The sequence below is a fragment of the Pezoporus wallicus genome, unplaced genomic scaffold (assembly GCF_028554395.1).
Source record: "Pezoporus wallicus isolate ANWC-B61680 ecotype Strahan unplaced genomic scaffold, APGP_CSIRO_Pwel_v1 contig_7820, whole genome shotgun sequence".
Classification (NCBI taxonomy): domain Eukaryota; kingdom Metazoa; phylum Chordata; class Aves; order Psittaciformes; family Psittacidae; genus Pezoporus; species Pezoporus wallicus.
The window spans coordinates 263,252-287,673 of NW_026641900.1; the positions used below are offsets into that span (position 1 = coordinate 263,252).

Here is a 24,422-nt window from a genome sequence, read left to right on the forward strand (position 1 = left end):
TGGTGACTCCATGGTACTAATTATTCAGCAGGTGAATTTGATTGCTTCAGAAACATGTAAAAATCCTCAGCGGCTTAAAAAACTTTCTCATGTTAACATCACAGTGTTTCACGTAAGAGTTAAATTGTATCTTGTGTTGACTGTGTCATGAATTAATTAAATATGTTTCTGAACATATTTAATTTGATTAAGTTAACATAGTCTTGGATTCAGACCAAAATTCCCTTTTGGTCTGAGCATGCAAATTTCAAAGTTTTCTGCAAGGGAAGAAATACTCAATTTATATTGCCTGGTATTTAGAGAAAAAAAAAAAAAAAGAAGTTTGGCACTTTCAAGGCCAAGCTCTGGGTGCAGCAGATGAAGCACAAGATGTAATGATCTAAAGCAAAGTTAGTGGGGAGTGGAATAACTATTTTCAAAATTATTGACATTAAAATTGCTGTTCTTCAGAAAAGAGCTGATGATCTGCTCTGAAATGAACATTATCTTTCTAACTAGTATTTTCATATTGTATATATTGCTTTCCCTTGATGCTTGAAAGCATCCCCCCCCCAGTAGACTTAGCTGTACATAAGTGTTTCTTCATGTTTTCTGTGTTCTTTCCACAGTGGGAGCCGTCTGGGAGGCCTTGTTACTGTGGCCTGTTTCTTTTTCAACCATGGAGAGGTAGGTCTCGTTCTGCAGCCACCACCTCCTTTTTTCTTTCCTTTAAGTTTAAGCTAATTCTCATTTCCTTAAAGATAATGATGTTGGTTATTTGTTATAACCCAAAACTGTATAGCACATGAGTGCTCACACACACAAGCAAAAGGGCAAATAAATATAGTACCTGGTATATTATAGCCAGGATACACAGCATTTAGAAACTATATATATATATGGAGAGAGAGAATTCCAGTGCTAAACTTCTTTAGTAAGCTGCATTACAGATAAAAACCAAACAGAACCATCACTTAAAACATCTCCCTGTGTCCCAGTCTCCCTGTCATGTCATTGTTTCATACTTTGGAAGAAAATTCATGCTTTTATTCTGATACACTTAGGCAGTGTTTCTGGGTTTTAATGTTAATTTTGTGTATATAAATGTATATAAATATTTATTCTATTTTACTTAAAATGCAGCTGTAGTGTTAAGATTTTCTAGATGGAAACTAGCTACCTTACAATTTTGCTAAGGGTTAAATTTATGATTTGTTTTCTTTACTGAGCTGAACTTGACAGAAAACTGAGTAGGAAGAATATGAAATTGCCCATAACAAAATCACAGATGCTTCTATTCATAGTGAACTTTGACAGTTTGCTTATGAAACAAAAATCTGTATGATGAAATCGCTATTTTAATTTTAAGTTTAATTTGAAATATGTTTCTCTAAATATCCTCCATCACTCAAGCATTTTATTTGTCAGGTCCAGACCAGCTAAATGTTACAGAGTTTCTACACTTTTTAGTGCTGTAAGAGGGTAAATACAAAGTTCTTGGGGGGGTTTCCATTCTTAATGGCATTCTGAAGTTAGGTGAATGTTTTGTTCTTTGCTAGGAAATACTGATTGTGTAGGTACTGTTTTGCCAAGCCTGTAAAGGTGATAAAATGTAACTTCAGGAAGCATTTACTTCACAGGCGGTTCTCCTATCCATAGGAGACTGTGAGAGCTCATCTCTATGGATGACTTGGGGAAAAAACACAGATAACGTGTGGATTTTGAAGAATGCCATAAAATTGGGTCTGTATAGCTCTACACAGATGGCATCTGGGCTTAGGTGGAGCTGAAGTAGGATGACCCTGATTCAGGCTCAGCTGTATGGATTTCTGGAGAGCAATAGGACTTACTTGCAGAGGAGCAGTGTCAGATTTCAGTTGGCTCTTTGCATTTGTACTGCCCTTAATGAAATAACTCAGAGTTGTTTGATGTTGTGCATATCGAATTATGTTAATACATGTACTTACAATGTATCTAGGTGGTCTGGCTTCATTGTGCATACTGTTGAATCACATGAGGAGTGTGCATGCACATGTGTTTGTATAAGAAAGCTGTTGTATTTAACTCTTTGATTGTGGAAGTCATCTTGTGTGTGGTTCAACAGCATGTACAGTGATGCTCAATCGCTGAAATTTGCTTTCGATTTCTGGAAGGATAGGACTGAGCTACATGCGTAAGCCTGATCTGCAAGTCTAGGCATCTCTGATCTAATGCTGTGTAGAAGTGGTTAGCCTTCTGGCACTGAGCTTGTGATCTTAAGGCAGTATGTGTTTATTTGTGTTGTGCTTGTGCTACTGTGTTTTAATGATTTCAAGCTTAGATGGAGCTGATGTATTTATACCTGCAGCAAAGTTAGTTTACAGCCTTGATAAATCATCCACAGATGATTTAGAGTTACATTCCAAATACAGAAGAATGGGCTACATTAGTCAATCCACTTTTAAGGAAATGCTTCCTTTTTATGGTTTTATATGCTCATCATTTCTTTCCTGTCTTTATCTCTTCCAGTATTGAAAGATTTGGTAAATGAAATGCTGCTATAGTCTTGAAAAATAATCAAAAAGACTGCTTTAGAATAATCATCATTATATTTACTGCTAATGAAAATAATATTAAATAATCACATCTGTGCAGTCAGCCGGAGGCAGCATATTAGTATATATGTTTATGAAAGATTAATTTTAATGGTAATCTTGATGCAGCTTTTACAGAGAGTGCTTTTAGACAGCAAGGACTATGATTCATGTGATGAGCTTCTGTACTTTGCTTTTATTTTACACTATTAATTTCACATATTTGTGAAATAACAAGACAATAAGCAAGGAATGGTATCGTGTTGGTTCTAGTGACTTCCTTGGTAAAGCAGGATTTTGAAAAATGATTTTTAAGATTGTAGCAAGTGTAGGAGAAGAAACATCGTGGCATCAATATTCTATAAGATTTCATAGATTTATTAGGGTTCGTGTTAAGTTGATCAACATTCTTTTTTTTTTCTGTAGTTGTAAAGAACCTATTTCTAACTGTTAGTACAAATCTCTTGCTAACCATTTCAAACACATTTGTTTGTATGTCAAAGTTGTTCAGTAAAGTTGTAATTATGCTTTTGATGGTCGGTGCCATATGCAAGCACTTTTTATGTAGAGCTGAATATAAACAATGAAGATGATAGTTATAGCCATTTGCCATGAACCCCAGGAAATGAATGAAAAAAAAAAGGCTTTTCAGTTGACTTCATTGTATTATGCTTTGCTGTATTAGGGTTAAAAAGCAAAGTAGGCAAGTTAGTATAATATCTGTAAGAGCTTAATTTCATGTGTTAAATTCTACCTGCATGCTTTTGAAGGGCAGCTTTAGATATTACACTTCCTGTGCTTTTACTAGTAGAAATGTGAAATGTTTATAACCTATAATGAAGAGTATGTTGGTTTATCCTTCACTTCCTCTCTCCACACACTTTCTCCATCTAAGTGTGGCAAGTAACTGCCTGAATTTGAGAATGGTTTTCGTTTCATGAGTGAGTTGTTAGTTTCAGTAGAAGCAGGGACAAGCAGCTGCTGTTCTGGCTTTTTTCTTGGATGTTCTCTAGCTGCCACATTTAATTTTGGAACAGCAGTGATCTATTTTAATTAAACAGAGCATCAGAGACCTCAAGTCTGGAAGCCGCTTCCTTTTTCCTTCTCTTTTATGCTTCCTGGCTTGAGGGGTTTTTTAAGTTTGTGAGCAAAATCTGATGTAGCTTGTGTGTTGGTTTTTTTTTTTTTTTTAATTGAAGTATCTGTAGTCCATCTTTCTGATATACAAATGCATTGTTTTATGGAAATGTAGCAGCAACTGTTATCGTCTAACCCAGTTCTTATTTTTAGGGCACTCGTGTCATGTGGACTCCACCTCTTCGTGAAAGTTTCTCATACCCATTCCTTGTGCTTCAGATGTTGCTCTTGACCTATATCCTCAGGTAGTACTTAGCTCTTTACAATTATTTAAAATGTTGAATGTCATAAGACATTTATTTCAGTGCATTTATATAAGTGCCTCTGTGTGCTATAGCAATGATATTATTAACATAGAAACTTTCCTGTGGCTGTTACATTGCAGACGCTGCACCAGTAGAACTGCAGTCATATTACTCACTTATTAAAAGGAAAAAACTTTGCAACTTGAAGACATGATTAAAATAAAAATCAGAATTACTGTGTTGACAAATACGTATCTAAACTAAAAATCAGAATGTTTGGTTGATGTCACTTCCTTCCCATGAGAAACAAGCTGATACTCCATCAATTGGTTTTGTGCCTCTTGGAGAGTGGTATGTTGGTTGCACTCTAGAATACGCCTATGCTATGCAACAGAGAATACTGTAGGCGCTCATAAGCTAGTATGTTTGTACGGTTTTCTGACTAACTAGTCTAATTAGTTCAATGATTTAGAGCAACCTAATTACATTAATGCAGGGATGCTCTTGAGTTCTTAGCCCTGCTTTTCCCTTGTTTCTGGCTTGCAACGTGATTGCGTTATTGTCTTGCCTCTGTTTTGAAAAATAAGCATGATAGTTAATACTTGAGGGCTTTTCCACCAGCTCCATTGCATCAGATTTGCAAAATATTTATGATTTAGATGAACATTGTACTTGTAGACCCAGTTTTTCCTTTTATTAGCTCATACTGATTAGTAGTTATTGATGATTAAACAAAAAATATTTCCTGTTGTCACTAACTTGTGGTTTTTAGGTGAGGAAAAGCTACATACTGTGTAGAAAAATATTTTGAGGATTTGTAGAGGGATTGCTAGATGTTATATCTGTTCATTTAATGCTATATTGTGAGGTCAAACAGAATCTGAGGAAGTTACACTTTAAGTTAGGGTGGTCAGAGCACATATATTTTGTACCTATAATTATGACACTTCTGGATTAGATAGTCACTCCTGTTCTTCAAATCTTGATACATAAATAGTAGTTGGGCTTGCATATTGATGAGAAGTAGATATTAATCTAAGCATTTCAGAGCAAGGTTCGAAAGAAGGGATAAAACATTTTAACTTCCTGTTTCTCAATTACAATTCCTGCATCAAGAGCAGCTCTGTTTAATGTATAGCAGTATTCCAATGAAGTATAGGAACTATCTTTGGAACAGAGACTAGAACTTACGTTCTCCATTATTCCTATGGCTTGTATCACATTTGTATAATGTGTTACTTAATGCATTAGACTCGTGCTCAGCATGACTTCCAATAGAAGTTAATCTTGAGGTTTTGTAAAAGATGCTTTAAAAAATATGTAAATATGGAAGAAATGGGAGACAGAGGAGTGAAATTGCTTTCAAATGCAGACTGTTCTGAGAGCAGTTACGATCCCAGCTGAAATGGGAATGGTGGTGACATGCCTGTAGGTGGACAGCTGCAAGTGACATAGGTTGGCCTGCTGTATTGCGTGCTGCCAGGAGAAGGCTTTTTTGGTAACGAGAGACTTAATGGTTAAGAAATGTTAAGCATCAGAACTATTATTTTTAGAAACTGATGGAGAATGAATATTAGATTTACTTGAACGGTGTTGTGGTTGATCGCAATTGCTAGCTAAGTTCCAAGGTAACTTTGGTTTTGTTGCAGTCTCAATTGTACTTTTCAATAATGTGCAAACACCTGTGTAATTTTACTTACTGATGCCTGTTCTGTCTCTTTTTCCCAAGGATTCCGAATATTAATACAGGAAGCTTGATTGCACTGTGTGTTTCTAATATCTTTTTCATGCTTCCCTGGCAGTTTGCTCAGTTTGTTCTCCTAACACAGGTAAGATTATATTCACCTCTTTGTTTTATCTAGGCAAATTGACTGTCATGGACAGACAGCCACTGGATTCACAACTATATGGATGCTTTCCTTTTAGCCAGATTTCATTTTTGCTCTCAGGGAAGATTCACACCATTTAGCACATCAATATTTTTCTAGCCTAAAACTTAAAAATTGACCATTTACACCACTCAGCATTCTGTTTCTAGGAGCAGAAAATTTACTTTTCCCTTAAAAGCAGCCACCAGCCTGAGATCAGTGTATTAGAACAAGAACAAACTTAGTATATTGAAATACAGAAATAAAAAAGGCATTGATCTTGGATCTCTTTAGGCTGTTCTAAATTTTTAAATGGAGCAATGTTTGCATGGCATGTAATATCTGGCATGATTTTGCATGATTTCCTATTTAATTTTGATGAGCCTGTCAATAGTGGGATAATATTAGTGTCTGAGGGCTTAAACAGTTGAGATAACTTTAGCAAGTGTTGAAATACAGCAAATGCTAATGTGCGCAGAAGGATACTGTCATATAGCACACTTTTTTTAGTGTTCAAACTGATTGAAATATAGCCCATTGATTGAAATCTGTCTATGTCTCCATCCCTTTTCATTTGTCTGTCTTACTTGGATGTTGCCTGGCTTGAGTTGATCAATATATGCTGCAATATGAAAGTTTTCTAACTGCAGAAGAGGAAGTCATTAAATTCTGTAAAATATTGTGAGAAAGTTATCACTGTAACGTGTTCAAATGCTGGGCCTAAAGTTTGAAATTGCAGATTCATAATGTCATTAATTTCCCAGGTGGCTTTTAGTAGAATCATAGAGTAGTTAGGTTTGGAAAGGACCATTTAGTTCCAATCCCCCTGCTGTGGGCAGGGACACCACACACTAAACCATGTGAGCCAAGACCTCCTCCAGCCTGGCCTTGAACACTGCCAGGCACAGAGCATTCACAACTAAGCCGTCTAATCAATGAATCTCATTTTTCTCAACAGCAAATTATAGATATTCCTATACTTTGCTGAAAAGTTAGGGCTAAAAAAATGCTGATGAAAGGTTCTTTTGGTTGTTTGGGGAGTTTTGGTTGTTTGGTTGGCTTTTTTACGTCTAAGGGTGAAAGATGATGTTTTAGTGCTGTGCTTCGGTGACTTAGGTTTTTATAAGTACTTAGCAAAAAAGTAGCAAAAAAAGTTAATGATTCTTTGAGTAATCCCTTTTCAGTATGAATAGTTAACGATTGTTTCAATAATCTTTCATTTTTGTATGAATGTGTATACCACTGCAGATTTTTTTAATGTCTCTTTCACTTTTGATTCTAGATAGCTTCATTATTTGCTGTGTGTATTATGGGTTATATTGACTCCTGCAAATTACAGAAGATACTTGCTGCTCATATGGTAATGCTTTTTAAAAAACTTAAATCCCCTCAAATAGGTCAGAACACCAAAAGACCCTGTTTGTCTGCAGTGTTTTCCTTAGTTGCAAGGTGGTTGAAAAGACACAATAATAAGGGATGGAGGGGCCTGTATATGAATATTTGATCTTACGCATATTTATATCACAGTGTCAGAAACTAGGATCCCTGTGGTGCACAGGAATTTTTGAACTCCAGAAAGCCTGCCAACCTAAAAGATGTGTAGAAATATTTTTCTCTTTCTGTCTCTATTCATGGACTTGGAGATACTGTCTCAAACAACGCACTAGAAAACAGGCCAAGTAATTAAGCGTGAGCAATAAAAGGTAGAAAAGGCAGCTTTCATCTCAGACCATAGGTTAGCAGAAACGAGACGATAAGGTGTTATTGAGTCAAAATTAGAGAAGAACCCCAACTAAAATTGGACTTGGAAGACTACTGTAGTCTTGACCATTCAGAGGCATTGTGGCTGGGGAGATGTTTAGAAAGGAGGACAAAGAAGATAAACTATTAGTCTGAGGGAAAACCGTTTTTTCATAAATGGGTGAGAAAGCAAGGGAAGATAAGTAAAAAGTATGCAAGTTTCTGCATAATTATCTGATTTTCAGGCTTAATGTTAAGATAATCACAAGTTTTGCTACAAGTTTGCTGTTTAAAGTGAGATTACTTGCAAACTCAGCAAAAAAAGAGAATGTTTACCACAGAAAAGCTTTGAGCTAAATGGTATTTCATATGTTTTCAAATGTATTTTGAAATATAGGAAATAATAAAATAAAGAAAGTGGCAAGTTCTATCTTTCTGATATAAACCTGGAACACCAAATGCTTGTTCCCAGTCAGATTTGCCAGGAAAACTTGCAAATAATCATCTTAGTTTAATAATCTTCTGACAGAAGCAGGATGAAATACTTAAGCCTTTCTGCTTATGTCAATAGCTGTATCATATTTTTGGTGCCAAAGTGTCATAAAAAGCCACTTTTCAGATAGTTAGGCAGTTAGGTTGTATCACAGAGAAAGCTTAATGAGGCTGTGTACACTGCCAGTCTGTGTTTTGTGGTGGTTTTAGTTTTTGCAGTCACCCCCCCCTTTTGCGTGGAAAATGAAAGCCTATGTGAGGAGGAGAAGAGAAAAGCTTGCATATTTTAAAAGTAACTACATTCTTTTTCTTTATTCCTCTGTGTAGAAGACAGATTGATCATTGATTTTGCTCTCCAAGATAGAAAATGTAATTCATCTTGCTTTCTGTTAAAAAGAAAGCACAATAGGAGATCAGGATGACAGATAAAAGTTGTGTAACAGCCTTGACTTTCAACCTCATATAATTGTGTATAATCAGAGTGCTGCTTCCTTGACTTTGGTGAAGAATATATGTTAAATATATGCATCTTGGTTTGGAAGAAAGAAGACAACAAACATTTTATTCATCATTTCTGTGTCTGGACAGGATTCCGAAAGATAACAAACAGAATGGAGAAATAACTCGGTAATTTACTGAGTATGTTAGGAATAACTTCAAAACTGTAGCTGTTGTATCACTTAAGGTGAACTAGTCTTATGATTGAGTCTTTTTGTTTCTTAAGTACTTCTAAAATATAAGTTAGCATAATAATCTACACTTGGCTACCTGTTGCCATGAAGTCCTTATAATCATTTTTTACAGACCAATTCTGTACACTGAAGTATCAGGCTTGCACTTGCTGTGAAGTAGGTGTCTTTAAATTGAAAGCTGTTGATACAGGGTAAATGTTATAATTGGGAAATTCTACCCTTTTCTGTGTTAAATCTAATTATTTTTATTTTCTTTCAGGTAGCTCTTGTAGTGTGTTTTATTCTGATGTTTGGTAATTCAATGTTATTGACATCATATTATGCTGCATCTTTAGTAGTTATCTGGGTAAGTTAAGAAAAAAAAATCATTTAACACACTAAGACTGTAGTGCTGTACTGTTATGTATGTGTTGATGTAAAATGTGAAACTGCTGCATTACCAGATAGATAGTTGAGAAATCTTTCACATGAGAAACAGAATTATACTTACACGATAGTTTATGAATGGGTAAATACTAATTTAAAAAAAACATGTTTTTATACCAAGACCTCTTCATAAGAGAAATTAAGTTAATGTTGGAGTCATGGAATGGCTTGTGTTGGAAGGGAGCTTAAAGTTCACACAGTTCCAACCCCCTGCCATGGGCCGGGACACCTTCCACTAGAGCAGGTTGCTCTAAGCCCCGTCCAACTTGGCCTTGAACACTGCCAGGGATGGGGCAGCCACAGCTTCTCTGGGCACTCTGTGCCAGTGCCTCAGCACCCTCACAGGGAAGAACTTCTGCCTGAGAACTCATCTTAGTCTCCCTTCTGTCAGGTTAAAGCCATTCCCCCTTGTCCTGTCCCTGCAGGCCCTTGTCCAAAGCCCCTCTCCAGGTTTCTTGTAGCCCCTTTAGGCACTGGAGCTGCTCTGAGGTCTCCCCTTAAGGAGCCTTCTCTTCTGAAGGCTGAACTAGCCCAGTTCTCTCAGCCTGGCTCCAGGGCTGCTTCAGGCTCAGTTCTCTTGTTATTATATTTCTCCTCTTTTTATAAAAATTTAAAATTTGTCACGTATATATTCTTGACCAGAGTAATTGGGAGACAAGAACATAAGCGAGGACAAGTTTAAATGCTTCTTTACTGATTGTTAAAACAGAAATGCAGGACAAATGATGAAAACTTGTTCAAGACTATTAAAAACTGCTGAGTCATACTACCCTGTTAGTGAAATTACTCACTGAAGGCTCATCATCTAATAATTCAGTATCTTAATTTTTCCTTAAATAGGAACCCTCAACCTCTTTCAGTTTCCTATAGGTTCTCTTAAGGGATTTATGTACATAGGAAATAGGAGATAAGGTTTTGTGGACACATCTAGTTTAGCGTACTACAAATCATAAATCACAAATCTCTAAATTGGAGAGACATCAAATTGATGGATGGACCACTCGGTGGATAAAGAACTGGCTGGATGGCTGCACACAAAGAGTTGCGGTCAATGGCTCAATGTCCGGCTGGAGACCAGTAACGAGTGGTGTCCCTCAGGGATCGGTGTTGGGACCGGTCTTGTTCAACATCTTCGTCGCTGACATGGACAGTGGGATTGAGTGCGCCCTCAGCAAGTTTGCCGATGACACCAAGCTGTGTGGTTCGTTTGATACGCTGGAGGGAAGGAATGCCATCCAGAGGGACCTTGACACGCTTGTGAGGTGGGCTGATGCCAACCTCATGAAGTTTAACCATGCCAAGTGCAAGGTCCTACAGCTGGGTCGGAGCAATCCCAGGCACAGCTACAGGTTGGGCAGAGAAGAGATTCAGAGCAGCCCTGCGGAGAAGGACTTGGGGGTGTTGGTTGATGAGAAAATGAACATGAGCTGGCTTCAGTGTGTGCTTGCAGCCCAGAAAGCCAACCGTATCCTGGGCCGCATCAAAAGGAGCATGACCAGCAGGTCAAAGGAGGTGATCCTGCCCCTCTGCTCTGCTCTTGTGAGACCTCACCTGGAGTATTGTGTGCAGTTCTGGTGTCCTCAACATAAAAAGGACATGGAACTGTTGGAACAAGTCCAGAGAAGGGCCACGAGGATGATCAGGGGACTGGAGCACCTCTCGTATGAAGACAGGCTGAGAAAGTTGGGGCTGTTCAGCCTGGAGAAGAGAAGGCTGCGTGGAGACCTCATAGCAGCCTTCCAGTATCTGAAGGGGGCCTATAGGGATGCTGGGGAGGGACTCTTCATTAGGGACTGTAGTGATAGGACACGGGGCAGCGGGTTAAAACTTAAACAGGGAAGTTTAGATTGGATATAAGAAGGAAATTCTTTCCTGTTAGGGTGGTGAGGCACTGGAATAGGTTGCCCAGGGAGGTTGTGAATGCTCCATCCCTGGCAGTGTTCAAGACCAGGTTGGACGAGGCCTTGGGTGATATGATTTAGCATGAGGTGTCCCTGCCCATGGCAGGGGGTTGGAACTAGATGATCTTAAGGCCCTTCCCAACCCTAACTATTCTATGATTCTAAATCATCTCCATTTCTGTTTCTTATTGCCTCTCCAATAAGGTTGGCCTGTAGCAGCAGATGTAATTCAGTTTCCCATCGGCTTTGATTTAAAGAAGCTTAGAACTGTGTAATATAGAATCGTACTCGTTAAGGAGAAGAGGAGTCTTCCATTAATTGTATATAAACTGCAGTAAGAGATTTTATTGTAGTGTATTTTGCCTGTGCAGGGTGAAATCATGATATTATATATTCATATTTAGTTTGTATTAATTATGTAGGGGGGGTTAATAAGTAGCTGTGTGGTACAAGAAACAGAAAAAAGCCTCTTATCCAGGGTACTGGAATATCTTGTTACTATATGATACCTGAAAATGTACATTGGTTTTATTATTAGGGAATTCTTGAATTGAGTCCAAAAGTCTTGAAAAGCAGCAGAAGAGAAGTCTATGTATGGGTAAGGAATTTCCTATCTTTTGAATTTCAGAATATGGCTTTTTTGTTTTAGTGAAATACAGGAATTGACGTCTGGTTTATTAGTAACTGTAGATACTTGCTTTATACTTTCTTCAAATTCTAACTTGAGATTATCTTGAGAAGGTACTATAAATCTGCAAATTCTTCTAGTGAGTTGAATGACCAGAGTAGTACAGCCTGATAATATGGAGAGCTTACTGTGAGAAGTAATCCCTTCACACTGGTGTATGTGAAACAGAATTGAGAGTTAGGCTGCCCCTACTTAAAGTTAACTGTGGTACCACCTCTGCTACAGTGCTGTGTGCAGCAGTACAGCCATAATATAAATCAGTTGCACTACATTATTTCATCTGTAATAGAAAATACAAATAAACCATTAAAACACTCAAGAGTACTGAAGTTTGGGGAGTGTAATTGGTTAGGAATGATTGTGTTTATTGGTGATAATATAGGGGAATTTGTAACTAGTAGCTAAATTTAATGAGCCTTTTAAAAGGAATGTTTTTTAGAAGTTTGTTGAGACATGTTCATTTCATTCTGAATATATATATATATTTTTTTTAAGGTCATTGAAGGATGCGCCTGGTTATTTGGGACAGTCACCTTGAAATCCCTAACTTCCTTAGTGTTTGGAATAGCTGATGATGTAAGTTATCTGAGTATCTGTTTGGTGTCTTCCAAAAAATGTTTAACTCTGAATTGGCATCTTATTGATACACTTTCCTGAAATCCCAAGATTTGTTTTGCATAAATGGGAGAAGGATTGCATATTTGCTTTCTCATTTGCTATATATTATTACTTTTAGGTGTTATTACCACAGTTTGTATAAAGACAAATGTTTTTAGTCATGCGTTAGTAAGCACTCTGGTGTGTTTGTTTTTAAATCCGGATTTAGAGAGCTTTGTTTTGGGTATCTTCTACCTACACCTTCATTTATTTACACAATTTCTTCGTTCACTTTCCTCTGAAGCTAATTTTTAAGACGCTTTTGAATTGCTTGTTGTAACTAGGGCTCCTTGCTTCACTTCAGCCTCTTTATTGTCAGATGCTACTGTTAAAAGCCTGTGTACAGATATGCATCAGGGGCAAAAGATGGGAAGCTTGTACCTTAAAATAGGAGTATGCATAATTATTGTTGAACACAGTTGCAATGGTAACAGCCTTTTTCTGCTGTTTTCTCCTTTTTACTTAACACAGTCCAACCTGTGTTACACTCGAAGATGTCATTTAATAGATTTTTGATGTTTCTATAATAATGTTGTAAATCACACAAACTTCTGTTCTAATTAAAAATGTTTCTCATATATATTTAAAGTACTTTGTTGTGGTAAACAGGTCAGGTTTTGCTTACTACATCTTTTTTTCTTTCTTCTTTCCCCCCCTCCCCCCATATATCCTCCCAGGCTCACATAGGAAACATATTAAAATCTAAATTTATTGGCTACAAGGATTTCGATACATTGATGTATACTTGTGCTGCAGAGTTTGACTTCATGGAAAAAGAGGTAATTAGTAATTAGATCAAATAAATGATTATGGAAGAGGGAACTTCTTGTTCTATCTTAAGTCATAACTTAAAACATCTGAGAGCCATAACCTCCTACTGCCATCATAAGTTCAAGTACTTAGTCATGAAATTAGAAAAATTATTGGACATAAGCTAAACTTAACTGGTTTGATTTCTTTTAAATGAAATAAAACCAAAACCAAATTTTGAGTGTGGATCTAAGAAGCGTGCTTGTTTGAATGAAAGAAGTGCTTGCTCAGGGATATATGAAAGGTTACTTCAGATTTGATGTGGCTGTTGGGAGCTGGTTTTTAGTATATTGAAAATGAACTGAGAGCTGCAAAGATCTTGTGTGGTAGATTACAGAAAAGCATCCTAGTTTCTTAATGTTAGTAGACTTTTCTTAGTTCATCACTATCTAGATAGGCATAACCTATAAGCAGTCTAAATTTCACCACATAGCACTCAAATTCAGATGAGATACAACTGCTTTTCAGTCTTTGGATGGCTTGCCAGAGAACTGGGAATAATTTGCTAATGACCCTAGTATAATTAGTATTATGACCTCTGGTGTGATTTGAATTTCTTTAAGCTTGCTTTGTTCTTGCTGAATATTTAATTTTACATATTACTGAAGGAAGAACTCTATATAGTTTTCTTTAAAATTACCATTGAAGTAATTATAGGTGAATGGGAAGCAATTAATGCAGTTTATTTCCATCACAGACTCCAGTAAGGTACACAAAGACTCTGCTATTGCCAGTTGTTCTGGTGGTTTTGGGGGTAATCATCAAAAGGGTAAGTGATTGATTTAATGAATCACCTTTACCTTGAATTTACTTTTCTGATTGTTTTGAAGGGATCATTACATACTTTGAGATGGGAAGAAGTTAAAATGTGGTGGCTTGGTGCCTTCCAAGCAGTGTTCTTATTCCCCATCCTCAGGGGAAAAAAAAAAAAAGTTGAAAAAGGACAAGGAGATCACTCACTGATTTAATGTCATGAGCAAGACAGACTTGAATGGGGGAAAATGAATTTAATTTATTGTCAGTTAAAAATAGATTAGGATTCTGAAAAAACAAAAATCAAACATAAACCAGCTTCCCTTCATCCCCACCCCCTTCTTCCCAGGCTCAGTGGGCCTCTTCCACAGGTTGCAAGTCTTTGAAGAACTGCTCCAGCAAGGGTGCTTTTCATAGGGTACAGTTCTTCAGGAACAGTCTGCTCCAATATGTGTCCCTCACAAGTTGCTGCTCCTGCCAGAAAACCTGCTCCTGTGTGAGCTCCTCTCCAAGAGCTGCAATTCCTGCCAGGAGCTGCAATTCATTCCAGGAGCTGGGCTCTCCATGGGTTTCAGCTTCCTTCAGGGCATGTCCACCTGCTCCGGCATGTGGTCCTCCACAAGCTGCAGGGTGGTCATCTGCTCCACCATGGTCCTCCATGGGCTGTAGGGGGAAAATCTACATCACTGTGGTCCCCAAAAGATGCAGGGGAACCTCTGCTCTGGCACCTGGACCTCCTTCATTGACCTTGGTGTCTTCAGGGTTGTTTCTGTCCCATTTTTCCCATTGCTGTCTCATAAAGCTGCTGCACAGTATTTTTAATCTTTTCTTAAATGTGTTATCAACAGAGAAATCACCAGCGTCAACTGATGAGCTCAGCTTTGGCCATTGGTAGATCTGTTTTGAAGCTGGCTCTGACACACAGAAGCCATCCCTGCAGCCCCTCTGCTGCCAAAACCTTACCATGTAAACCCAATGCAGTTAGATAAAATGCAGGGTTTCAAAAATATCTACTTAAATTTCTGTGTTCTCTTTTCATAAATTTCGACAGAGGCTCAGTCCTGAGTCAGTGGTAAAACTTGCTTTGATGTTAAGTGCCCCCCAGAATTTTGTCACTTATGCTGATGAGTGCTATAACTGAAGTTTATAACTGTTTTTGTAAATTTGATTATGTATAATCTGTGTAAAAACAGCTTACAGTTTATACAGGAACAGATGGGATAACTGCTAACCGCCTAGCTAATTAAACATCCTCAAAAAGAAGTTTCAACTAAAACATTGCATGCCTTTTATCTCGCCATTATCTTCCAAATGAGATTACTCAGGTGTAATTTAATGTAGCAAACATTGAAAATGCTTCAGAAGCTTTAGAATGCTTTTGAAAGTTTATTCATACTTGTTGTTGGCTCTTGTTTTCTTCAGGCAATTAAACATCTTACGTGGTCCTTATCTCAGGCAGGCCAATGTGAAAGGTAAATATTGTTTTCTTTTCCAGTGTAAAACTGAATTAACTGCTGGACATTTGATTCCCTGTCTGATAAATAATTCATAATTCCACATTATGTTGGTCCTTTTTGAAAGGTTAATTATGTATAGTTCAGTCACTGAATGGTTTGGATATACTCTTACATAGTATTTCTTATAGGATGTCTAAAAGTAAGTTTAGCTGCTTAACTTAGTTTTAGACATCTTAACCCTCTTCTCCCCAGATTTTCTATGTAATACTTTTTCTGCTCTCTTCCTAAATCAATATTTATTTATGTGCCTGTTTGCTTTTCTCCTGTAATCAGTGAATGAGAATTCTTCCCCATTAATTTTTTCTTTCCTGGTTATAAAGATACCTGAGTTTCATTTTTAGGAAGGGATCCTAACAGATCTCTTATTTTCTAACTATCTGTAATCCATGCTCTACCTGTCACAGCCATTTGGCGTCATTTGTTGGTGCTGTGATCAAGAGCAATCAGTTTGTCTGATTGAATGTTGTCATTTCCCTATCACTGACCATTTTGGTGATTTCTGCTTTCCATCGTCTAATGACTGTTACCAAAATTTCCACAGATGGGAGCAGGATTCAGCATCCTGTCTTCACACGTTTTTGAAGAACAAGTATACTTGATTTTGACTCTTCACATTTGTATTTCCTTCTGAGAATCCAAAATCAATCTATATAGTACCTGGGTAAATAAGTGACTCTACTTTTGGTACCAGTGCTCTGCCTCTTTTACACTGCTGAGATTTAATTTTCTAAATAAGCTGTTCTATAGATAAAATAATGAATGGAAGCAATTAAAAAGCTGCTAAAATTAATTCCAGTTTTCCAAATTTTTCCAAATAGATATAGGTATTGAGGAAGATAGTTAACTGATTTGCAATGTATTTCAAAGCTTGTTATAGAGGGGAAAAAACATAATCTGTGCAGGTATTGATTTATGCTTACTAGATTAATTTACTCGTTTAGAGCCACTATAGATGACTTCAAAATAAAACCAGGGCTTCTGTAGTACATAAATAATGTGGTTTTCTGTTTTTCATTCAGAGAGGAACGTTTTAACCAGGGTGAGGTAAGATTCTTTTTCTATACAATTTCATTTGTGTGTTAATGCAGATATTCCAGTATTGAAATACAGATTGCAGTAGTCTGATGCCGATACGTGGTTTATTTGAAGCTAAGTTATTAGTATCTTTTATTCCCTCTGGGTCTGGTATGTCACCAGAATAACTCTGGAACATTTAACAAAAAGAAATATACTACTTAATGATGGGGTGCCAGCACAAGAGAGGGGTCTTGGACTTTTGCTGTGGCAATACAGAAAGATGTTGAACTTAGACTGGACTTTTCATTTTCCCAGTACAGACTGAGAAGAAGACTGATTCCTTTACCGGGGTTTCACATGAGATGTTAAAATTCTGTCTCGAGACATGCCATAGTGAAAAGGATTCTACATGTGGTTCTTTTGATAAAATTATGCCAAAAAATGTACTGCATCCAGCTCTGGAGTCCTCGGCACAGGAAAGACCTGGACCTGTTGGAGCAGGTCCAGAGGAGCTCATGGAGATCCTGCAAGGGCTGGAGCAGCTCTGTTCTGGAGAGAGGCTGAGAGAGCTGGGCTGGTTCCGCCTGGGGAAGAGAGGGGGAACTTACTGCTATCTTTCAGTACTTAAAGGGAGCTTATAAGAAAGATAGGGACAGGCTTTTGTAACAGAGCCTGTTTTGATACGACAAAGCATAATGGTTTTAAACTATCAGAGGGTAGATTTAGACGAGATACAACAAAAATATTTGTTATGATGAGGATAGTGAGACACTGGGGCAGGGTGCCCAGAGAAGCTGTGGCTGCCCCATCCCTGGCAGTGTTCAAGGCCTGGTTGGACGGAGCTTAGAGAAACCAGGTCTACTGGAAGGTGTCCGTGCCCGTGGAAGGTGCAGGGAGGTTGGACTAGATGACCTTTAAAGGTCCCTTCCAACCCATCCCTAGGATTCTGTGAAATATAATTGAATGGTAGATCTCTTATGTGGTTTCTTCATTTGCAAGTAAGTGAGTGAGGACAATGTAAAATGTTCTTAGCAGCAGTTTATTTGTGGTTTGTGCTATGGGAGTCTCATGCCATTCAAAATGTGATAATCAGAGCCATTTTTGCAATCAGTGCTTTTATCTCTGATTTACCACAGCACTTGTGGAAGTTCTAAGTTCAATGTTAAGAGTGGCGAGATCTCTGATGCTGTTTAACCATTTCTGAAAATACTAAAGGAAGCTGCCTGTGATTGTGTGATTACCAAGGATGATTTTATTTGCTTCTTCCATTCCATACTTAGGTATTTTAGGTATTAAATGGCAAGGTCTCTTTGCCTCTCTAAAGAGGTTATACAAGAAATGTTACGTATGTTATTGCCTGCTTATGTTTTAAACTCTTTTGCGTAGCTAGCTATTTCTTCAGCTTCTTTTGCGTTTATTGTTAATGTTTGTCCTTACACAAATGAAAAGTATGCAAATATTCTGTTTCTGTGTGTTTGTTGGGTTTTTTTTGCAGCTGGTGTATCATGCACTGCAGCTGTTGGCATACAGTGTCCTAGCTATTTTAATCATGAGACTGAAACTGTTTTTGACGCCACATCTATGTGTTATGGCTTCCTTGGTGTGTTCAAAACAGGTAAGGTCTGTTTTTGATCCTATAGCTATCTCACTACTTATAATATTACCGAGATATATATCTGAAAGCAAATAGCTGTGTGTGTAATTGCTGAATCTGAGTGTACCAGTTAGAAATAAACCAGATTATATTGCTTGTTCAAAAATGTGGTTGCACAAGTTCTGTTTGCCCCTCTCCCCAAATGAAGCAAATGTCATGTTTTACACAATTTGTCCAATTGCATTATTATAGGGGTTGAAATGCTGTGTATTGAGCTTGTTCATAGGGAGTCATTCACTAGATTTTACTGTATTTACACTTCTGTACCATTGCAAGTTTTTATTGACTATTGATTTTATGCAAACATTGTATGACTGTTTACACTGTGTTTTCACAGCTCTTTCCATCTTACTGCTTTTGTAATTAACTACTCATTTCACATATTTATGAGTATTTGCTCAGTTCAAGAAATGGAAGAGTAGGCAATAAAGCAACATTAACCTTATATCCCCAAAGTCTGCTTTTCTGATGTTTTTGGAAATTTGTAGTACAATCTCTAATCCATGTACTACAGGTAGGAACTCTTGATGTAAATAGGAGATAGAAACTGTAGAAGTGTAGTTAGCATTATTGAATCATCTTTAGTTGCAGAATTTGACATATAAAATACAACTTTAAAAGCTACATTGTCTTTTTGGCTTTTACAATTACAAATATGGTGCCCTACACTCGGTAAATATGAATAGTTATGAGATCTCACCGAAGTTTAGTGGAGAAGCAATAGCAGAGATGTTTCATGTTATAATATATGTTAAGTTTCTTATAGAGAAATAAAAATGAGTTGTACTACATACAACATTGCAGAATTGTTGTCTAGAATTAATTGGTGCTTGCATTTCAGTTGTTTGGATGGCTCTTCTGTAAAATCCAGCCCAAAACATTGGTCTTTGCTATTTTAGCATTGATGGCTATAGAGGGATCAGCAAACCTCCAAACTCAGTGGAACATCATGGGAGAATTTAGCAACTTGCCGCAGGAGGAACTTTTAGAGTGGATAAAAGTCAATACCAGACAAGGTAAACTATTGAATAATTTACGATATTCCCCATTTACTATCATAATGAATATGTTACTCTACCCATTCAAGAAAAAAAGATGTATTAGATCTCTGTTCTTAGATGTTATCTAATGAGTACCCTACCCTCTTAATGGTTGTTTTTTTCTACAGCATTACCATTAAGATATTGAAGGTTGCTTCTCTGCTTTTACTGCTTGATTCTTCATTTCAAACATGCCTTTCATTCTGTATTTCAGATGCAGTTTTTGCAGGAGCAATGCCCACCATGGCAAGTGTTAAATTGTCTACACTTCGTCCTATTGTAAATCATCCTCACTATGAAGATGCAGGATTAAGGTAAATTTTGAAGTTGAGGATTTCTTTTTATTTGCTATTCACTATCTTAATTTTGATGTACAGTAGGAATGTTTTGATGTTGTATTGTAAGATTTATTCAAACCCCGTAGAATTCTATTTGTAATTTTAGTCAGACTCAAAAAAAACCATGCAGTGTTTCTTCAGGATTTGTGTTTATCAGAAAGGCTATACTGTAGGATAGATATGGCTTCCAACCTACCGGCAAAAAAAATCGGGGTATAATTATGGAACTAGAACTAATGTGTACTGTTACATCCTTTCTCCATTCTAGTTACTCCTGACATTGCAGACAGACTTGATTTTATTTTATTTTATTTTATTTTTTTTTTCTCCCTCAAGGTAGGCAGTTGAATTATTCCTTCCAGCTTTCTGTGCTTAGTTGTCAATTTTTTCATGGTAATATATATAATTATTAAATTATTAAAATGAATTGAAACTGAAATTTTGTAATGGAATTACTGAGTTTTGTACTTTATTTTCTAAATTTAAACGGATTTATTTGAAAAGCTCATTTCTTTTGTTAAATATTTTTTTATCATAGCATTATTTTTTGGTAATTTCATAAAATTGGTTAAAAGCAACAACAAACAAAACCAAAACCAAAAATGCAACAAGAAAACAAGATAGAGGGGGATAAAGGAGAGGATTAGTTTTACATGCCTAAGGTCCTTAGAGCTGTCTTTGTCATTAACTGGTTTAACTTTTGGTTAGCTCTGAACTGGTCAGGCAGTTGGACTAGATGATCACTGTAGGTCCCTTCCAACTGAAATATTCTATGACAAAAATACAAGACAGGGCATGTTTGGGGAAAATAAAGTAGAGATGAGACAGTATCAGAAAATGAACAGGAGTCAACAATGTCATGCATTGCACAATCAAAGGCAGATATAGTTTGGTAATACAAACAGGATCAGTGTTTATAAGTGATGATTTTGCTTGATTCAGCATAGGCAGACATCAGGGCTTGCACTCTGCCTTTAAAAATGTCCAAACAAGGGTGATGAATATGACCTTTTGTGGAGACTCTGGGCAGATGACTTCTTCTGATCACCAGTCCAAGCAAGGTCATTCCTAGCCTTGAATATTATATGGGGAATGCATTCCTTTAACATTTTTACACTTTCTGTTCACAGTAACTATGGATCTTGTTACAAAGTTGTCTCCTGCTACATAAAAAAGAAAAAAAAATTGCAGGGCTGTATACATTGTTCTTGGAATCATATTTGTGAAGAAATGATCACGTTAAAGCAAATGGCACTATTAATTTAAACTTTGTTTTAGCTTAGTTGTCTTGTGAAATGAAAAGCCTTCCTGCCCAGCCTAAAGTCAGAGCTTCTGTTTTCATGCTGTGTTGCTAGCTAACTTCTGTATTTCTCTTTTTGAAGGGCCAGAACTAAAGTAGTGTATTCCATGTACAGTCGAAAACCTGCAAAAGATGTGAAAAGGGGATTGATAAAACTAGGAGCAAATTACTACATTCTGGAAGAGTCGTTGTGTGTAAGCAGAAAAAAGTGAGTTATCTCTCTCTAACAAGAATGAGGTGCTGCTCAGATACATAGTCCGAGATTTGCTGGAGCTTTGCAATGTTGATCTGTGCTTTATTAAAATGTCCAAAGCACATTTTGTCCAGATATTAATAAGTATAATTAACTTACCTACATTAGCAACCCTGTGGTCTTTGTGTGAAGCTGAAAGCTGTGCTGCGTGTAAACTTCAGTGTAAAATACAGAAGAGATTCACAAAGGAAACAAGTCATTGTGATGGCAAGAACTGATGTGTGTGTATATAATGAAAGCCTAGTATGAATAAAAGGTGCAGAATAAAAGACAGCTCCAGCACCAAAATATTATGGCGATTGCTTGTCACTGCAAATTTTGTCACATTTAAGCTGTCCTTAAGGAAAAGCTCTGTTCCTCCCTAACCCTGCCTTTCCCTTTTTGTCCTTTAGAACATGATTACTTTGGATTTTTGATTTTGTTTTGTTTGCATTTAGAATCTCTTCTACTTCTTTGCTGTTATCTTTGACAAAATTAGGAAATTCTCTGCAGTTCTTCCTTTGAAAGATAACTCTGCAGGGAATTGATGTTGGCTAAAAGGAAAGAGTCACCACTTTTTTTGAAGGTGGTTTTATTTCCTGGGGTTTATTTAGAAATACTGAGTGTGGGCATCACCCTTCATTTTAAAGGAGGTTGTAAGGGTCCTGGGTAACGTATATTGTATAATTTGAGTTGGTTTATGAGCTTCCTCCTCCACATTGATTCTTAATAATTTTATCACCACAAAAGCACACTTTCCCCCCCCCCCCCCCCCAAACTGTATGGGTTTTGATGGCATTTCTTCATTTTTCTTATTCATCTGTTTTCCAGGCCTGGCTGCAGTATGCCTGAAATTTGGGATGTTGAAGATCCTGCTAATAGCGGCAGAATTCCTTTATGTACCCTTATGAGCAAGGATTCCAGGCCATATTTCTTCACAGTATTTGAAAACAGCAACTACAGAGTCTTAAAGATTCCAAGGGAATAACATTTCAATGCAAAGAGCCACCAGTCTTTCAGCTTTTTAAAGTAGTAACTGTAAGAATTCTAAATCAGAAATACCTTTTCTACTAGACTTAAAATGGAAAAATGTGTATTTTTTTTTTTTTTTACCATTTTAAGTGAATTCTGATTATAGAAATATCTTAAACCTAACAGTTTGGGTTTCTATTTCAGGGTCAGTCCCTTGAGATTTGCTATGCAAATGATTATATGTTTGCACATTTTATTTAACACTGATCCAAAAAGAGTTAAAAGTAGCTATGGAAAGTAACTCCATTCTCAAAACCAATGCTATTGTGAAATGGGACTGTCAGAATGTCTTAGCAAAGCAGGTTTGTTTAAAGCTTTGGTGCTAGCAGCTAGGAACAAAGGAATGGTGCTATAGCATCTGGCATCACATTTCTCATGTCACTTGCATTACCTGTCTCCCTTCTGGGCAAGGTGATACTAGAAATTCTCTTAAAAGTCACGTAGTTTCACTAGTCATGTCTGAGAGAAATACATGTTTTCTTTGAGAGGATTAAGAACATTCATCATTTTGAATCACTTAACAAATGCTTTTAAGCTTGCTTTTGAAATGGAGAAAAGTTTGTAGGCAGACTTGAAACTTCATTATTTAGGTGCATGTTCTTGGAATCTTATTGATATTAAAAAAGATGACTAATAAGGGTAATATTTGCAGTGAGCAATAGTTTAGCTTCTCAGTGTCCAAGGATTTTTAGCATTCTTATGCATTCAGGATAAGCTGGCATAACATACATGACATTTTTAAGGGAAAATGCTTTATTCAGGAAAAATATGTCATAGCCTTAGAAAGATTCTAAAATAAATCCTTCACTGCCTTAACTAGACCTTCAGCGCCTAACTTGATGAGAAATTACCTTCAAAATTCATGCCCTATTTTCTTTCCCTGTGTAATAGGTCCTACCTGGATTTTATCATCAGCATTAAAGAGGAATGAAATTTAACCCAGTTTGTGGTATGGGTGTAGTCAGTTCTGTGGGTATAATTGCTCCAACTCTATTAGACTGGTTGTGCAGTTTTCCTGTCATCTTGGTGTCACACCAATATTCTAGGTAATAGAGGATTCACTTTCCGAGGTACCCAGTCCTGTAACTGACTTGGTAGAATTTGTGTGTGTTTATTGCCATTGAGAAGTATCACAGTAAGTGTCATTCTACTTCTAAAGTCGAGTGTTTCTCTATGTATCATTCATGTCTTGGTTTTGTTTTCACTTGTTTTTCTTTGGTTCAGACATCAGTCTATTGGTGTGACTGGTCTTTTTAGTCCTACTAGCATCTAGCAATATTAGATGCTATAGGAATAGCATCCGTCATGCCTGTATCAGTATCAATTAAATGGGATCCTATGATAAAGTAGTAGTGTAACAACTGATGAGTATTCTAAGACTTATTTTTTTAGAGATCTGTTTTATTGAGAGGGTGAGGGAGAATGGCTGAAAATGCATTAGCTTTTTAACTTTTACAGAATAGATTTTGGAAACATTTCTATAAGGAAACTATCACAAAAAGGGCTTTTGGGAAGTCACTTTTTAAAATGTTAATTGAATTCAAGGAAGCGGGGGGAGGAAATCTTTATATAAACATTGTGACTTAGTGTTACAGCACAAAAAGGAACTGTATTTTTATGAAGTTTATGCCAACTGTTGAAATGTACTTACGTGGTTAAATAAAAAAGAAAAACATGGAAATTGTTCTCATATTCTGATGGATGCTGCATTTCTGCTCTTCTAGCTATTACACTGAAGTTTAATACAGTTGCCACAGCAGATGTGATGGAAGCTGAACCCTGATAATTAAACCAGACCTCCTTTTTATTTGGCATATCAGTGCAGCAGTATGTGAAATAACAGAAAATGTCAAATACGTGTTTACAGGCAAAGTGAGCTTGGAAGGCAGCTCAGAATTCTTTCTCTTGTTCTAAGTTTCTAAATCCTGGTAATCAAGAGTGAAGCCCAAATACTGGGAGAAGGAAGAAACATTTGCAAGCTAAGGTTCAAAGGTCATAGAATCATAGAGTGGTTTGAGTTGGAAAGGACTTTAAGATCATCTAGTTCCAACACCTCACACTAAACCATGTCACCCAAGACTCTGTCCACCCTGGCCTTGAACACTACCAGGGATGGGGCATTCACAACACCCTTGGGCACCCTGTGCCAGTGCCTCACCACCCTCACAGTAAATAACTTCTTCCTTATATCTAACCTGACCTTCCACTGTTTAAGTTTTAGCCCATTTCCCCTTGTCCTGTCGCTGCAGTCCCTAATGAAGAGTCCCTCTCCAGACGTACATTAGTTAATGTTCCTCACTGGATGAGTAGGCTGTTGTTAGTGAGTACATG

At 37.1% G+C, this 24,422-nt stretch overlaps 1 protein-coding gene across 2 annotated transcripts in view; it reads left to right on the forward strand.

Moving 5' to 3' along the window:
• The window catches only part of DPY19L1 (dpy-19 like C-mannosyltransferase 1), a 43,090-nt gene extending 19,318 nt beyond the window's left edge, over window positions 1-23,772 (forward strand). For both annotated transcript variants that reach the window (XM_057425752.1, XM_057425753.1), the window contains exons 8-23: window positions 609-666; window positions 3,843-3,934; window positions 5,664-5,763; window positions 7,085-7,162; window positions 8,986-9,072; window positions 11,592-11,651; window positions 12,237-12,317; window positions 13,076-13,177; window positions 13,906-13,977; window positions 15,384-15,433; window positions 16,498-16,522; window positions 17,991-18,110; window positions 18,991-19,165; window positions 19,404-19,503; window positions 20,910-21,035; window positions 21,891-23,772. In XM_057425752.1, coding sequence (XP_057281735.1) covers window positions 609-666; window positions 3,843-3,934; window positions 5,664-5,763; window positions 7,085-7,162; window positions 8,986-9,072; window positions 11,592-11,651; window positions 12,237-12,317; window positions 13,076-13,177; window positions 13,906-13,977; window positions 15,384-15,433; window positions 16,498-16,522; window positions 17,991-18,110; window positions 18,991-19,165; window positions 19,404-19,503; window positions 20,910-21,035; window positions 21,891-22,047 — 1,483 coding nt within the window. In that variant the 3' untranslated portion in view covers window positions 22,048-23,772. The remainder of the gene's footprint in view (window positions 1-608; window positions 667-3,842; window positions 3,935-5,663; window positions 5,764-7,084; window positions 7,163-8,985; window positions 9,073-11,591; window positions 11,652-12,236; window positions 12,318-13,075; window positions 13,178-13,905; window positions 13,978-15,383; window positions 15,434-16,497; window positions 16,523-17,990; window positions 18,111-18,990; window positions 19,166-19,403; window positions 19,504-20,909; window positions 21,036-21,890) is intronic.
• Window positions 23,773-24,422: the final 650 nt, after the last annotated feature.